The 15,748-nt window shown below is 41.3% G+C and overlaps 1 protein-coding gene across 4 annotated transcripts in view; it reads left to right on the top strand.

Annotated features, from left to right (window-relative positions):
- rpgrip1l (RPGRIP1 like) overlaps positions 1-15,748 on the top strand; it is a 263,930-nt gene that overhangs the window by 119,991 nt on the left and 128,191 nt on the right. For all 4 annotated transcript variants that reach the window (XM_068049460.1, XM_068049459.1, XM_068049461.1 and 1 more), the window contains 3 exons: positions 12,115-12,221; positions 12,483-12,533; positions 15,568-15,747. In XM_068049460.1, coding sequence (XP_067905561.1) covers positions 12,115-12,221; positions 12,483-12,533; positions 15,568-15,747 — 338 coding nt within the window. The remainder of the gene's footprint in view (positions 1-12,114; positions 12,222-12,482; positions 12,534-15,567; position 15,748) is intronic.

The raw sequence follows: 15,748 nt of genomic DNA, 5'->3' as shown, positions 1-15,748 counted from the left end.
AAATTGAAATTATTTGCATAGTTGAAAGTCAATTGCTGCCAGGCAAATGGTGGAGTGGATCTTTGTTGGCTTTCTGTTTCCGAGATGGGCATCTGTTACGAGCACAAGATAAAATGCTGGCTTATAACAGGGCAGTGGTCCATCCAGTGGACTGGCCAAGAGATGGCAGAACTCGCCAAAGTTTAATGAAATTTGTGTGATGAGCAGACCTAAGACGAGAGATTGTGGCTTTCTGTTTAGGCACCAGCTGCACTGACTGTGACAAGCTTGAGATGCCGGACTATATTAAAAACCTATTATATTAAATAACATCTACCATGGCTCCTTCTCCTCAATCACTAAAAGATTTATGTAAAATGTATCAAATTGGCAATCCCTTCATGTTGGTCAAATTTTGTTTAGTTTTGCTTGTAGACAGGGTCACCCCAAATTGTTGAGTTAAAAGTCTTGTCTTTTTTATGGGTTTTAGTGATCCATTGTGAAATGGAAATTATCTTCTTCCTTAGCATAGTTAATCCCTCACACTGAGCAAATTAAAACAAAATAAACAATTAACATTTTCTATTTACCTTTACATGGGTTGTTTTGTGCATTGTAATAGGTTACAGTGATGACATTCCTAGGGCTGGATTTTGTTCTCCCCCAGCCGTCTGGTTTCGTGCCGGAGGCAGCCTGAAGGTGGCTCAGGATGAGGCCCGCCATGGACCTCGACGCTGTGAGGGCCCGGCCTGATCCTCCCGGTGGTGGTGAGACTCCGTGGCAGCCTCCCGCCGCTGGGCAACGGGACCACAATTTAAATATTCGAATAAATAAAATTATTAAATTTAAATAGACTTACCTGCGATCTTGAGGGCCTGCCGTGATCTTCGGCATAGCGGTCAGTACTCCCGTGCCTTCAGATCCCCAGCCGGGGAAACACAGCACCACACTGGTGGAGAGGGGGGGAGGAGGTAAGTTTGTCAGTGTGGAGTTGGGGAGATACAGGGTCAAATAAATGTAATGGGTGTGGGGGACGGTGGGGAAAGTTTGGCAGGGGAAGGTCAGATGTAAAAGGTAAGTGTTTTGTGGGCGGAAGGCCAAATAATTAATGTAATTGTTATTGGGGAGGTGGGAAAGGGGCATTAGAAATTTATTTGTTTAATTTTGGAGGGCAGACTTTAAAAATTTAAATTGGGCGGCATTGCTGGCTTTAAAAATGGCGCCAGCACCGGCGCTCAGGCAGCTGACACTCTTGCTGGGAACGTACAGCCCGCCCCCTCGCCGTAATTGGGCGGGGCGGGCTGCTCTGGTGGTTGAAATGAGCCGCCACGCTTTTGATTGTGGTGGCTCTTTGGCGTGCGGCCTGCTCAGGCGGGCTGCCATTTTTTTAACTTGCCGCATCCAGCCCCTAGTAGTTCATAAGGGTACCACAGAGCTATTGGTGGGAATGCATTAATTTAAAATAGTATTGAAAATAGCAGTAAAGATTGAATTCTGGCTAGTAAAATCACTTGTTTACTATCCAGAGCAATTATCATTGTTGTAACTGACCGCTCAAGTCAAAGCCCCCAATCAAAATATACGATTCTGATTGTGGTGGGAGAAATGCACTGTTGATTCAGTTCCGTCCCTCCCTAGATCGTCTAACATATCATTTTAAACTTTCCAAATTAAAGAAAGACCACAGCCAAATTGACCATCTATTAACCCCCGAATGAGGTGAACCAAACCAGGTGTCTTTAGATCAACAAACTAACTGTTTAATTAGAAAAAACTAAATTCTAAAACGCTACTAAGATATAAAAAGCATTTCAAACAGAAAAAATTAGTGTCCTTGCAGATTTACGCTCCTGCCGAATGTGGAACAGTTCAAGGTTGCTTGAGGTCCTCACAGCCATCACAGGGAAGAAAAGGTTCTTCAACAGTAGGACAGTCAGTGGTCTAGTAAAGAAGTTGAAATGATGACCTTCTTCCGGCGATGAATTCACCAATTACAGTTCAGTAATTAAAGGAATTGGTTATTTTCTTTTTAAGAAATTAATCTGGCTTGACATCAGAATTCTGAGAGTATAATAAATAGAATTTAAATAAACCGAGAGAGAGCTCTCATTTCCTTCAGTACATGCTGGTCCAGCTGTCCATCTGTTTCTGTGTCAAAAAACAGTTTTTAGCTAGTTTTTCAAAAAGCAATCGTCAACATTGTATCATTGTCCTTGTTCTCCGAATGGCTGAATGGCAATGAAAATGCATTCTTTGACTCAGTCTCTGGAGCTTGTTGCCTTAAAGCAGTATGACTCCTTTTCTAGCCTTAAAGGCACACTGCATTCTTCCCGGAAAAAAACTACAGGATCATAACACCTCTGCACCTGGCGGAATGAAACACCATTCCTGAAATGCGTTTCATTACAATGTGCAAAAAATACAAATTGAAAAATCAAATTTTTTTTTTGCATTTACAGGCATACATTTGTCTAAAATGTTAAGACTACAGCAACAAGTTCCACCAGAACATTTCAGCTTTACATTTTCAAAAGGTTGTCCCAATTAACCCATTTCAAATTTCCAAGCATAGTCTTCCAGTTGTTTCGTGTTTTCCTTCCATGTGTACCTATTGTCCATCACCTCAGTCAGGTGAACTGCACAGCTAGGAGCACTGACCACTACTGGGTTCACGATTCTCTGAGAAGTTACTCGACTACCCCTTAATCTATGTAGCATCACTTGACACTGGAAAACCCTGTCCGGTGTACAGTCCTTTAATAAGAATTTGGGTAGGGGTCTGCCTTCTTTACCACAGTTACCTTTCTAGAGTCTTTGCAAGTTTGAGCCCACCCACTAGGTTTAGACATCAAGACCACCTGCGAATTCCAGCTGTCCTAAGTAGGTTAATCTAAGCTGCCTTTCAGCATGCATTGTACTTCTGCTTCCACTTGGGCCTGGCTGTCTGAACCTAAGCAACAAGGATGTTGTTTTAAAGGAATGGCTCCCCCTGTACCCACATCATATGTGGCTAAGGTTATACATCCTGGCTTATCCCTAAAAACTTTTTGAAACGTTGTGAAAACCCTGGTTAGGACTTCATGCTGTTTTGCCTCTAAGTGTAAAAGCCTATTGTTTCATTTTCCTAGCCATTCTATATTTACTAATCTGATAGTTGGAGGTTCAATCTAAGAATTTCCTGGGCCTGCCTCTGCCTCATCCTCACTATCCTTTTCCTTCTGAACAGTCCCGATTACCTGACATACCTGTACTGGCTTATCCTCCTCCCTGCGGTAATGTTGTTAGAGCATATCAATGTGACACAACTGTTTTTTCTTCCGGCGGTCAGGGGTGTCAATCAAGTAATCTACCTTACCCACTCTTTTGATCACTCTATATGGGCCACTGAACCGTGCTTTTAATGGTTCTCCCTGTAATGGTAACAACACTAATACTTCATCCCCTGGTTTTATGGTAGGTTGTGGTTTTCTTACCATTTGACAGGTATGGCATGTCCAACAAAATTGTCTCATATCTTTGCAAGACCTGACCAGTAATAATGTTGGCTTATACGTGATTTGGTCTTCCAAATTCCCCTATGTCCTGCAAAAGGAATGTCGGTAACCTTAAAAATCCTTGTTGATATTTAGGTGGTACCACTATCTGTTCAACAACTGCCCAGTCTTCATCTGCAGACCGATGAGGAGGTCTCCATTTCTTCCTCAAAACCCTGTTTGCCATATAATAGCCTTCCGGAACTCCTTTCACCTCAGCTTCTGACAGAGCTGTCTGTGCTATTTGGTATATCTCTGGATCAGCTTGCTGTGCTACAATGATAGACGATCTGTTAAAAGTCTCATTTGAATTATCTAAATCCCCAAAGAAGGTTTCAGATACTTGGCTATCTATTTGTGGTGCCCCTTTTACCTCCGACAGTGGATCCTGTTTAGCCATTGCTCGAGTAACTACACACGCAGGAAATATTCCTAGAACTTGTTCCTATAATTGCTCACTTTCCTCAGTTTTACTTGGTTCCTCTGTAACTGTCAGAAAAACTGATATTTTTGATCCAGCCATATCATTTCCTCGGAGTAGGTCAATTCCCTTTACTGGTAAACCTTGGACAACACCTACAGTTATTAACCCAGATATTAAGTCACTCTCTAGGCGTACTTCATACAAAGGTATGGGTATACACTCCTCTCCAATTCCATTAGCTAAATACTTAGCGTTCAAGGCACTGTCTGGTGAAAACCTAATTTCTTTCCCCAGCAAGAGACTTTGGGTTGCTCCTGTGTCCCTGAGTATAATGATAGATTTTCCTGCCTCACTTACAGGATATGGAGTTACTTTCCCCATTGACAAAAACTCATTATAACTCTCAAGTATTTTATTCTTAACCTCTGCACTCCTTTAAGTTTTAGTATCTGGTTTCACATTCACAGTTGTCGTTAAAGCTATACTGATCTGCTATACTTTCAGTCAGAGTTTTTTCCTCTGCACTAACTTTGCGTACCCTAACAAGTCCTCTGGGTTTACCTCGCAATTTCCAGCACTTTGAAGGTGACCCGTTTTGTTGCAATGATAACACTTTGACTTGCGAGCCTCACTTATACCCTCAGCACCTTCCTTTCTGACCTGAGGAGGTGATCCTGGGGCATTCCTAGCTGTTCCTTCTTGTCCCAGGCTACTTACCTTCCTTTCACTCTCCCACTTTTTATCCTTCTCGGGTTTATGGGGGTGACGGACAAAATAGGTAGGCATATTCACAAGCTCAAATTCATCAGCAATCTCTGCTGCTTGCCTAGCTTTCAAAACTTTCAGGTTATCTATATGAGTTCTCACTACTGCAGGAATGGAGTTTTTAAATTCTTCTAAGAGAATCATCTCGAAGGTTCTTATATGTGGTTTTTATCTTTTAATGCCCGTATCCAACGGTCAAAAATAATTTGCTTCACCCTGTCAAATTCTAAATATGTCTGGCCAGCCAGTCTCCGTAAGTTCCTAAACTTCTGACAGTAAGCTTCAGGGACTAACTCATAGGCAGTGAGAATAGCCTTCTTTGCCATCTCAGAATCTTCAGATTCTTCCTGACCCTTTTGTCTTAGTTCCATCTCTTTTAGCTTAAATTCCCTCTCTTTCTCCCTGTCTTCCAATTCATGTTTTCTTATTGCTATTGCTTTTTCTTTTTCCCTTTCCTCTTTTTCCAATTCACGTTTTCTTAATTCTTTTTCTACCTCAAGTTTTTTTGTTTCTAACCGAATCCTAGCCAATACCACTGGATCACTTTCGAATCTACTACCTTCTTGTCTGTCGTATTCCCTTCCTTGTTCCTCGTATTCCCCTTCATCAGTATCATCATCATCGTCTTCTACTAATTCCAGATGTTCGGCTATTATGTCAATTGTCTCTGCTTTTTTGGCATCTGATTTCAATTCCAACCCCAATTTCGCTGCCAATTTTTTGAATTTGTTCTTAGTTAAAGTTATCACTCAGAGAAACATTCTCCTTTCCCAACCACTACAACCACTAATGCCATTGCAATGGTATAGACTGTATCTTATTATAAAAGAGACCTGGTTCTTTTATTTCTTTGTAATTGGTGTTAGATTTAGATCCCAACAATTGAGTTTCGAATTGATATAACAGAAATTAAATATAGGTATGCTTTTTTTCTTGTACCAGTACCATTTATTTCTCATTTATATTTACTTATCTCTGTTGTTTTCAAAATAAAATATGTTTTGGGAAAGTAGTAGGTTGATCACTGGGATTTAGGTTTAGACATCAAAAATAATTAACTCTGTCACGTGAATTGCAATTTAATTCGGGCAGATGTAAAATATACCAAAATATATGCTGTAAAATTAAATTAAATTACACTATTTTTAATTTTGGAAAGCTGCCATTAAATAAAGTTTCAAGGACATCCATGTTTTCTTTACTCCATTTTCACGCTTATTTATTGGTATATTGGTTTTTGGCGTCTGCGTAACATAGCATCACCATCCTGTTAAACCCTGTATACTGATCCAAAGATGTTGCATAAACAATAATAAAAACAAGAAATGCTGGAACCACTCAGCAGGTCTGGCAGTATCTGTGGAAAGAGAAGCAGAGTTAACGTTTCGGGTCAGTGACCCTTCTTCGGAACGAGCAAATATTAGAAATGTCAAAGGTTATAAGCAAGTGAGCCGGGGGTGGGGCAAGAGATAACAAAGGAGGTGTAGATTGGACAAGGCTACATAGCTGACCAAGAGGAGCAAAGGCAAACAATATGTCAATGGTGTGTTGAAAGACAAAGCATTAGTACAGATAGGGTGTTAACAGACTGAAGATTGAACAGCAGCAAGTACAAACATGGAAAAAAAACAGTGGGTAAGCAAACTGAACAAACTACGATGAAATGAAATAAAAGAAAAAAAAAATTTGTAAAAAATGTAAAAAAGAAAAAAGAAAAAATAACTAACAATAAAAGTAAAATGGGGGGCCCGTCATGCTCTGAAATTATTGAACTCAATGTTCAGTCCGGCAGGCTGTAGTGTGCCTAATCGGAAAATGAAATGCTGTTCCTCGAGCTTGCGTTGATGTTCACTGGAACACTGCAGCAAGCCCAGGATAGAGATGTGAGCATGAGAGCAGGGGGGACTGTTGAAATGGTAAGCAACCGGAAGCTCAGGGTCCTGCTTGCGGACTGAGCGGAGGTGTTCCGCAAAGCGGTCACCCAGTCTGCGTTTGGTCTCCCCAATGTAGAGGAGACCACATGGTGAGCAGCGAATACAGTAAACTACATTGAAAGAAGTACAAGTAAACCGCTGCTTCACCTGAAAGGAGTGTTTGGGGCCTGGGATAGTGAGGAGAGAGGAGGTAAATGGGCAGGTATTACACCTCCTGCGATTGCAGGGGAAGGTGCCATGGGGTGGGGACAAGGTGGTGGGGGTAATGGAGGAGTGGACCAGGGTGTCGCGGAGGGAACGATCCCTTCGGAATGCTGACAGGGGAAGGGAGGGGAAGATGCGTTTGGTAGTGGCATCAGGCTGGAGGTGTCGGAAATGGCGGAGGATGATCCTTTGGATATGGAGGCTGATGGGGTGGAAAGTGAGGACAAGGGGAACCCTATCACGGTTCTGGGAGGGAGGGGAAGGGGTGAGGGTAGAGGTGCGGGAAATGGGCCGGACATGGTTGAGGGCCCTGTCAACAACAGTGGGGGGGAATCCTCGGTTGAGGAAAAAGGAGGTCATATCAGAAGCACCGTCATGGAAGGTAGCATCATCAGAGCAGATGCGTCGGAGACGGAGAAACTGGGAGAATGGAATGGTGTCCTTACAGGAGGTAGGGTGTGAAGAAGTATAGTCGAGGTAGATGTGGGAGTCGGTGGGCTTATAATGGATATTAGTAGACAACCTATCCCCAGAGATGGAGACAGAGAAGTCGAGGAAGGGAAGGGAAGTGTTAGAGATGGACCATGTAAAGGTGAGAGAAGGGTGGAAATTGGAAGCAAAGTTGATAAAGTTTTCCAGTTCAGGGCAGGAGCAGGAAACGGCACCGATACAGTCATCAATGTACCGGATGAAGAGTTGGGGGAGGGGGCCTGAGTAGGACTGGAATAAAAAATGCTCGACATATCCCACAAAAAGACAGGCATAACTAGGACCCATGCGGGTCCCCATAGCAACATCTTTTACTTGAAGGAAGTGAGTGGAGTTGAAGGTGAAGTTGTTCAATGTGAGAACAAGTTCAGCCAAGCGGAGGAGGGTGGTGGTGGATGGGGACTGGTTGGGCCTCTGTTCAAGGAAGATGCGGAGAGCCCTTAAACCATCCTGGTGGGGGATGGAGGTGTAGAGCAATTGGACATCCATAGTGAAGAGGAGGCGGTTGGGACCAGGAAACTGGAAATTGTCAAAATTACTTAGGGCGTCAGAAGAGTCACGGATGTAGGTGGTAGCTGTGGGAGTCAGTGGGCTTATGATGGATATTAGTAGACAACCTATCCCCAGAGGTGGAGACAGAGAAGTCGAGGAAGGGAAGGGAAGTGTCAGAGATGGACCATGTAAAGGTGAGAGAAAGGTGGAAATTGGAAGCAAAGTTGATAAAGTTTTCCAGTTCGGGGCGGGAGCAGGAGGTGTAATACCTGCCCATTTACCTCCTTTCTCCTCACTATCCCAGGCCCCAAACACTCCTTTCAGGTGAAGCAGCGATTTACTTGTACTTCTTTCAATGTAGTGTACTGTATTCGCTGCTCACAATGTGGTCTCCTCTACACTGGGGAGACCAAACGCAGACTGGGTGACCACTTTGCAGAACACATTCCGCTCAGTCCGCAAGCAGGACCCTGAGCTTCCGGTTGCTTGCCATTTCAACACTCCCCCCTGCTCTCATGCTCACATCTCTATCCTGGGCTTGCTGCAGTGTTCCACTGAACATCAACACAAGCTCGAGGAACAGCATTTCATTTTCCAATTCGGCACACTACAGCCTGCCGGACTGAACATTGAGTTCAATAATTTCAGAGCATGACAGGCCCCCCATTTTACTTTTATTTTTAGTTACTTTTTCTTTTTTACATTTTTTACAAATTTTTTTTCTTTTGTTTATTTAATTTCATTGTAGTTTGTTCAGTTTGCTACCCACTGTTTTTTTTCATGTTTGTACTTGCTGCTGTTCAATCTTCAGTCCATTAACACCCTATCTGTACTAATGCTTTGTCTTTCAATACACCATTGACATATTGTTTGCCTTTGCTCCTCTTGGTCAGCTATGTAGCCTTGTCCAATCTACACCTCCTTTGTTATCTCTTGCCCCACCCCCGGCTCACTTGCTTATAACCTTTGACATTTCTAATATTTGCTCGTTCCGAAGAAGGGTCACTGACCCGAAACGTTAACTCTGCTTCTCTTTCCACAGATGCTGCCAGACCTGCTGAGTGGTTCCAGCATTTCTTGTTTTTATTTCAGATTTCCAGCATCCGCAGTATTTTGCTTTTATTATTGCATAAACAATAGGTGCTTAATAGTTAAAATTGAACAGAAAGTATATTTAAGATATAAAGATATCATACCAAAGCAAATTAGGCTGAAAATCTAATTATGCTGTACTCCTTTATGCAAATAAACTATCCACAGCCTCAGTGTGAAAATTGTAGTTATTATATTTTCTAAAAATGTACATTCTTCGTAGTGACTAAATTGGCCCGAAAGCACATAGTCGGCGTGTATTTCTGAGATGAGAACTGAACCAGAGCAAATTTAGCATATCGGATGACCGGCAAGCATAACAAACTATCATAATCACTCTAAAAAGGACTCCGTCTTCCAAACAGAGTTTAAATTGTAGTGAATGTAGTTTGTTCATTCTTTGGCCTCCTTCTCTCGAGAGACAATGGGTAAGCGCCTGGAGGTGGTCAGTGGTTTGTGAAGCAGCGCCTGGAGTGGCTATAAAGGCCAATTCTAGAGTGGCAGACTCTTCCACAGGTGCTCAGATAAAATTGGTTGACAGGGCTGTTACGCAGTTGGCTCTCTCCATGCGCTTCTGACTTTTTTCCTGCCAACTGCTAAGTCTCTTCGACTCGCCACACTTTAGCCCCGCCTTTATGGATGCCCGCCAGCTCTGGCGATCGCTGGCAACTGACTCCCACGACTAGTTTGTTCATTAAGAGATGTTTAAACTGACATACATACTGAAATATCTACAAGCTTTACAGCAAACCACTTCTTCAAGTGGTCACTTTGGAGAGTGTCCTACTTTGGCTTGTGTGTAATACTGTAAGCACTTATCCAACATTCGTGGTGACCATAGCACTATCTGAACAAAAGTGAAAACAAAAACATTGAAGGAAACCACATGCATGGCCATCAGTTTCAGAGCATGAAAAACAATTTCTTCCCAGAAACACATACAATATACTATTCAAAAGCTTATTCGATTTAATAACCTTTAACATGGTCTTTAAAAGTTTTGATCTATCAAATAGGCAGTTTCTTCATGATGGTCACTGCAATGCAAAATTCCTGCAATTTTGGAATGTTAAGTCTTAATAGTATGGACGAAAAAGGGTTAAGAAATGAGCATCTGTAAGATGTTAGAACTTTCCAGAATTACACTGTAAGCAAAATAATACCCTGCAGTTGTATCATGTTTTTAATTGTAGTGTCTCTGCAGAACAATTATGATATATTATTCTTTAAATAAAAAAGTCTGTTAAGGAAGTGGATACAAAACTAAAATGCAGACTCCACAGAAATTGTACAAGATAGGAATGATACTTTTATTAACAAAGTAACTGCAGTTGTCATAGCTTTTTTACACTCACAGGGATTTAATGTTTGATTAGATGAACATTTTAAATAACAGCAGATATGATATATTAACTGCTATAAAATGTCTTGGTTCATATTCTAAAGCAATAATTATTTTTACTTTTAATATATTTAACAGACTTTAAAAGTATATTGAAGGGCATGATCACTGTTGTAAATTTATATACAATTTCCCAAATGCAGCTCTTGTTATTTCTGTTAGTTATCTGTAGGGACAGAAATTCATTTGACCCTTGTTTACATATGCGGCCTAACGCCGTTTTAGGCAACCGTCAGGGATACCTGAAAAATGACACATCTTAATGTATATTTTTCAGGTGTCCTTGGGGTACAGGACCTTTGTCCCTGAAATTGTGCCCATTTTTTGCTCATAAAACAGGCGCAACAACGTTCAGTTTTTCCCCATATTATCTGTTCAACTATTATTGTTAAGTTGCATCAGGTATCAGGATTTTGGAGTTAATTTGTGATTAATAATTTTTTTATTCATTCATGGGAGTTGGACGTCGCTGGCAAGGCCAGCATTTATTGCCCATCCCTAATTACCCTTGAGAAAGTAATGGTGAGTCACCTTCTTGAACTGCTGCAGTTTTTGTGATGAAGGTGCTCCCACAGTGCTGTTTGGTCAGGAGTTCCAGGATTTTGTGTAAAGTATCTAAAAATGTTCACTGAAGTATCAAATAATGATCTTTGGAATAAGACCGCTTCAGTTTTAAATAAAACAATACTTATCTTGCTTTCATGAAGACAGGAGTCATAATGTTGGAAAAACATAATTTTTGACTTGCCCATCTGGTGGGATTGCATTGATTCCACATCAGCGTGTGCCTGATTAGTGAACCAAAATCAAGGGAGCCAAGCCACTTTCCATTTGGAATCAATTAATATTTTTAGTTGTAAATTCATGCCAAACAAATACTTTGGTGCCCAGATTATATGTTGCTGTGTTCACAGGCCACAATGCTCAAATTTGGCAATTCTGAGCACCTTGGGCGGGGTGGCGGGGAGGTTTTGACTTCAACATGGGTGTAAAATGGGCAATATCAGATCAGCTGCCGATAAAAACCCGTATGATTTTCCTTTCCACTGACTTCAATGGATAAAAAAATGTATAGGGAGCAGCCAATCCAGTATCACTCATTTTATACTTGCGCTGTTGAAAGTTCCAGCGAAAATGTTCAAAAGAGTACTGACAATGGTATGGAGTCCATAATAGGGCAAATTATACATGGTCTGTGGGATGAATGTGCCATACGTCTTTCTTATGTTCAAAAAAATCTGCTATTTTGTAATATTTTAATTTGCCTCTTGTATGATACAAGAAGATTTTATACCAATAATGTCATTTTAGGTAGACAGTAAATCAAGACTACCATATTATAATTTCACAGTCTTTGAAAAAATGAGAAGACACTGAGCTATGTTCAAACCTTCAGGATGGAAAGTGCATATTCCTACAATCCATGTTGTCATTTACAATGTCTAAGAAATTTCCAATTACCTATCTTACCAAATGACAAATTTCCTAAAATTCGTGGAAAACATTTTTTTCTGTCTCTTTGTAATAATTTTATAAACGTGTTCTTGAACAGCAGTTTTACTATTTTGTTACATATAGCATATAGAGGAATTTTTCTCCCAGAATTTTAAAAGGAATTATAAAGAACATAAAATGTTAAAGCTCTTCAGGACAACAACTGGGTTTCCTGCAGGGATCACTTGATTTCACTTGAATACAGTGTTACTAGATATTGTCATTGTTTGTTACGTTTTTATTTTAACACATTGTTGTCTGGTTTTGTTTTTCTATTGTTTCCATTTACTGTACAATGAATGTCAGAACAAAATGAGCGACTTTCCCAGGAGAACAAAGAGCTCCAGCTGTGCTATCTGGAACACAAGCAACAGCTGGATGAACTGAAAGAACGTATGAAGTTCTTCACCAAAGTAAGATACTTACCTGAACTGCATTTATATCTGCCAGAATGTGACAATGGAATGCTTGAAATGTTTTATGCATGGTGTAAGTGTGCCAGCTTTATGCATCATAAAGCCTTAGAAAAACGAATGTAAAATGTGATATTTTATTTATTCATGATATTCAACCCAAATGTCATATTTGGTGAGAATCTACTATGTCATTTTCAGTTATCCCTGTATTATTCATTTCCATTTAATAATGCCCTTTATTGACTGTTTTAATTTCAGGAGAGTGATATTGATGTGGCTGAACTCAGCGAAGCACTGATGCTCATAAAGGTAATGTAAAGAAGTTGATCCCTCTTCCAATTCATGCCCGCTCTGTGGTCTAATAACAACCTGACCCTCATATGCCCTGATTGGAGTGACTAGCATTTTAAAAGGCTAATTCATTGGTGAACCTTCAAGTAGCTAATGTAGCTTACTCAAACATATGAAAACATCAGAAAGAGCAGGGGTTATAAAGTCAGAGAAGAGTAATATGAAGTTTATTTATGCTGTGTTAATATTTCATCTTTACAACAAAGGTTAATTAGTACACACCCAGAAATATTTGCATTAATTTATATATATATATATATATTTTATTAATATTGTTGAGCGTTTGGGCTGAATTTTAATGTGCAGAATACATGGAACTGGGAGTTTAAAATCGTGGCGATTGACAGCGTGTTGGGAAACCAGCTCTATCCCACCCATTTCCGCATTTAACTGCAGCATGTTAGGCTGCATGGGAACAACCCCCTCAGGAAAGGCAAGTCGGTCAATTTCAATCTGTTAGTCGGTCATATTAACATTGGCTTTTCAATTTAACTGTGGGTCCACAGGTTTCCCACCCTTCTTGGAACTCACCAGTGAAAGCAAGGCATGAACAAAGCGGCAATTGAGGGAGCTAAAGACATAGCAGGCAAATAAGCCAATAAGTATTGACACCTCACAGCTGCTTTCTGCTTTCTTGCCTGCCTGTGTGAAAGGCTTTGTTCACAATATTTGTGCTGAGAGGTAACTTTGACAACTTTGGAGGGTGCTTTGACACATTTGGAGGTTTGTATGTCTGATCTGCACTTTGGACCTCTGATCTATCAGATCAGCTTGGGTGAAGCTTATGCTGTGTTGCTTTGGACCTCCGAGATGACCAGCACCAGCAGCAGCAGCAGTGTGCTGCTTCCAAACCTGCAGCTCCAAAGCAGAGAGGGCATCAACAGAGAGGTGCAGCTCACAGGCCACACAAGATTTACAGGCAGGGGATAAGTTTCCTTGACATGTCAGAAAAACAGTGTGCAGGGAGGCTCAGCTCTAGTGTCAGGTTGTGGCAGATGTTTGCAGCCTGCTGCTAAGTGGACCTGCTGTTCAAACTTTAGCAGTGGCTGTCAAATTCACTCTCAACTTCTTTGCCTCTGGAACCTTCCGGGGCTCTGCCAGAGACATTTGCAGTATCTCACTGAATTGGCAAGTACATTCACTTTAAAAATGAAGTAAACCTGTTGTGGTCAAACAAGGAGAAGAACAAGAGGGAAGCCCTTCGACCCCTCCTCACCTGATCGTGACGTGGTTAATAGTGTGGAGGATAGCTGTAGACTGCATGAAGATATCAAAGGACTTGTCAGGTGAGCAGAAAAGTGGCAAATGGAATTTAATCCAGTGAGGTGTGAGGTGATGCATTGGGGAGGTCAAACAAGGCAAAGGAATACACAATAAATGGGAGAATACTGAGAGATCTAGAGGATGTGAGGGACCTTGGAATGTATGTCCACAGATCCTTGACGGTAGCAGGAGAGGTCGATAAGGTGGTTAAGAAGGCAGATGGAATCCCTTCCTTTATTAGCCGAGGCAGAGAATATAAGAGTAGGGAGGTTATGCTGGAACTGTATAACTCATTGGTTGCCTAACCAACTCAAGTACTGTGTGCAGTTCTGGTCACCTCAGTACAAAAAAGTTATAATTGCACTAGTGAGGGTACAGAGGAGATTTACGAGGATGTTGCCAGGACAGGAAAATTGTAGCTATGAGGAAAGATTTGATAGGCTGGGCTTGTTCTCCTTGGAACAGATGAGGCTGAGGGGAGATTTGATTGAAATGTACAAAATTGTGAGGGGCTGGGTTAAAGTGGATGGGAAGGGCCTATTTAACTTAGCAGAGAGCTCAGTGACTAGGGGGCATAGATTTAAAGTAATTGATAGAAAGATTAGAGCGGAGATGAGGAAAGGTTTTTTTCACCCAGAGGGTTCTGGGATCTGGAACTCAATGTTCCCCGCAAGCTTTCTCTCGTACTCTATTTTCCCCTTCTTAATCAATCCCTTGGTCCTTGAGCAGTTGGATGGAGAGCATTTGTTGAGGGTGACTGTGAGGGAGAGGGTGATTGTCATTGATGGATGGACACATAGGGATGTGACGAAGTGAGTAAACAGAGAGGGATGGGTGCACCTGCATGGTATGTTGGTGTGAGGAATTATGTGCTGGAGTAAACTTGAGTAAGCAGAATGAGGGGTTTGGGATGATATGCATATCAGGAAGTAGGTGAATGTGACATTGTACTCACCTTTCCTGCCCTGCTTAGGTCATTAACCCGCTTTCAGCATTGAATCCATGAGCATGGCAGCACCTTCTTGGTGCTAATCTCATGGGCAACCACCAGCCACATCTTCTTTGTTTCACTGGCTTCTTCCTCCCATCAGTTGGCAAGAGTATCTCCCTGTAGGCCATTTACAGCTCCCAGCAGCACATCCAGGATTAAAACAAGGCCTGGAATGCATTCTGTCATTCCTTCTGCTATGCTCGAAACTCCAAATCCATCAAATTGCATGTTTGACGTGTCCCTTTAAATACTGGAATTGAAATCGATTCATGCAGGTCATCATCACGACATTCGCACTAATTGGTTAAGAAATCCAGAAATGATATGGTAATGCAGTCTCTGGGTTAAAAAGCTACTGACAAATGCACTGCACTTACTTCTGGCTTTCCCACGCACTACAGAACCCATTCCCCTGCTCCCAGTTCCCTGGGAACTTAAAATCCACCTCTTTGTATTTTGGGAGGAAAGTACTGCAGCCTTTCTTTTGGAGTTTGAAGGACACGACAGAATTATAACCTGATAGTGATATAAAAATACTGGGGCAAACCTTGGGAAAAGTACAAATGTTGTTTTGCCATGAAAAAGATATACAACAACAAATCCAACTGGAACTAACCTTTCTGCACATTATTTTACAGTTAGTAAGCTATATTGTAGATTTTTATGTTTGTCGTGAGGTGGAGAAAGCTGGAAGGGAAGGTGTGTTTATATCAGTCATGTGCTTTTACCGTTATTTAGGTTCGTAAACACCAGAAGAATGGAAATCTTGAATTCCTGGAGAAAGTGGAAGACGACATAAACAAAGACTTGGAGTGCTCGATGCGAGAGCTCCAGGCAGCGCATGCAGAAACCATTCAGGAACTTGAAAAGACAAGAAATATGTTATTTATGCAGTACAAGATCAATAAAGATTATCAGG

Source organism: Heterodontus francisci, chromosome 17 (genome assembly GCF_036365525.1).
Source record: "Heterodontus francisci isolate sHetFra1 chromosome 17, sHetFra1.hap1, whole genome shotgun sequence".
NCBI classification, from domain to species: domain Eukaryota; kingdom Metazoa; phylum Chordata; class Chondrichthyes; order Heterodontiformes; family Heterodontidae; genus Heterodontus; species Heterodontus francisci.
This window is presented reverse-complemented; position numbering and strand designations above follow the sequence as displayed.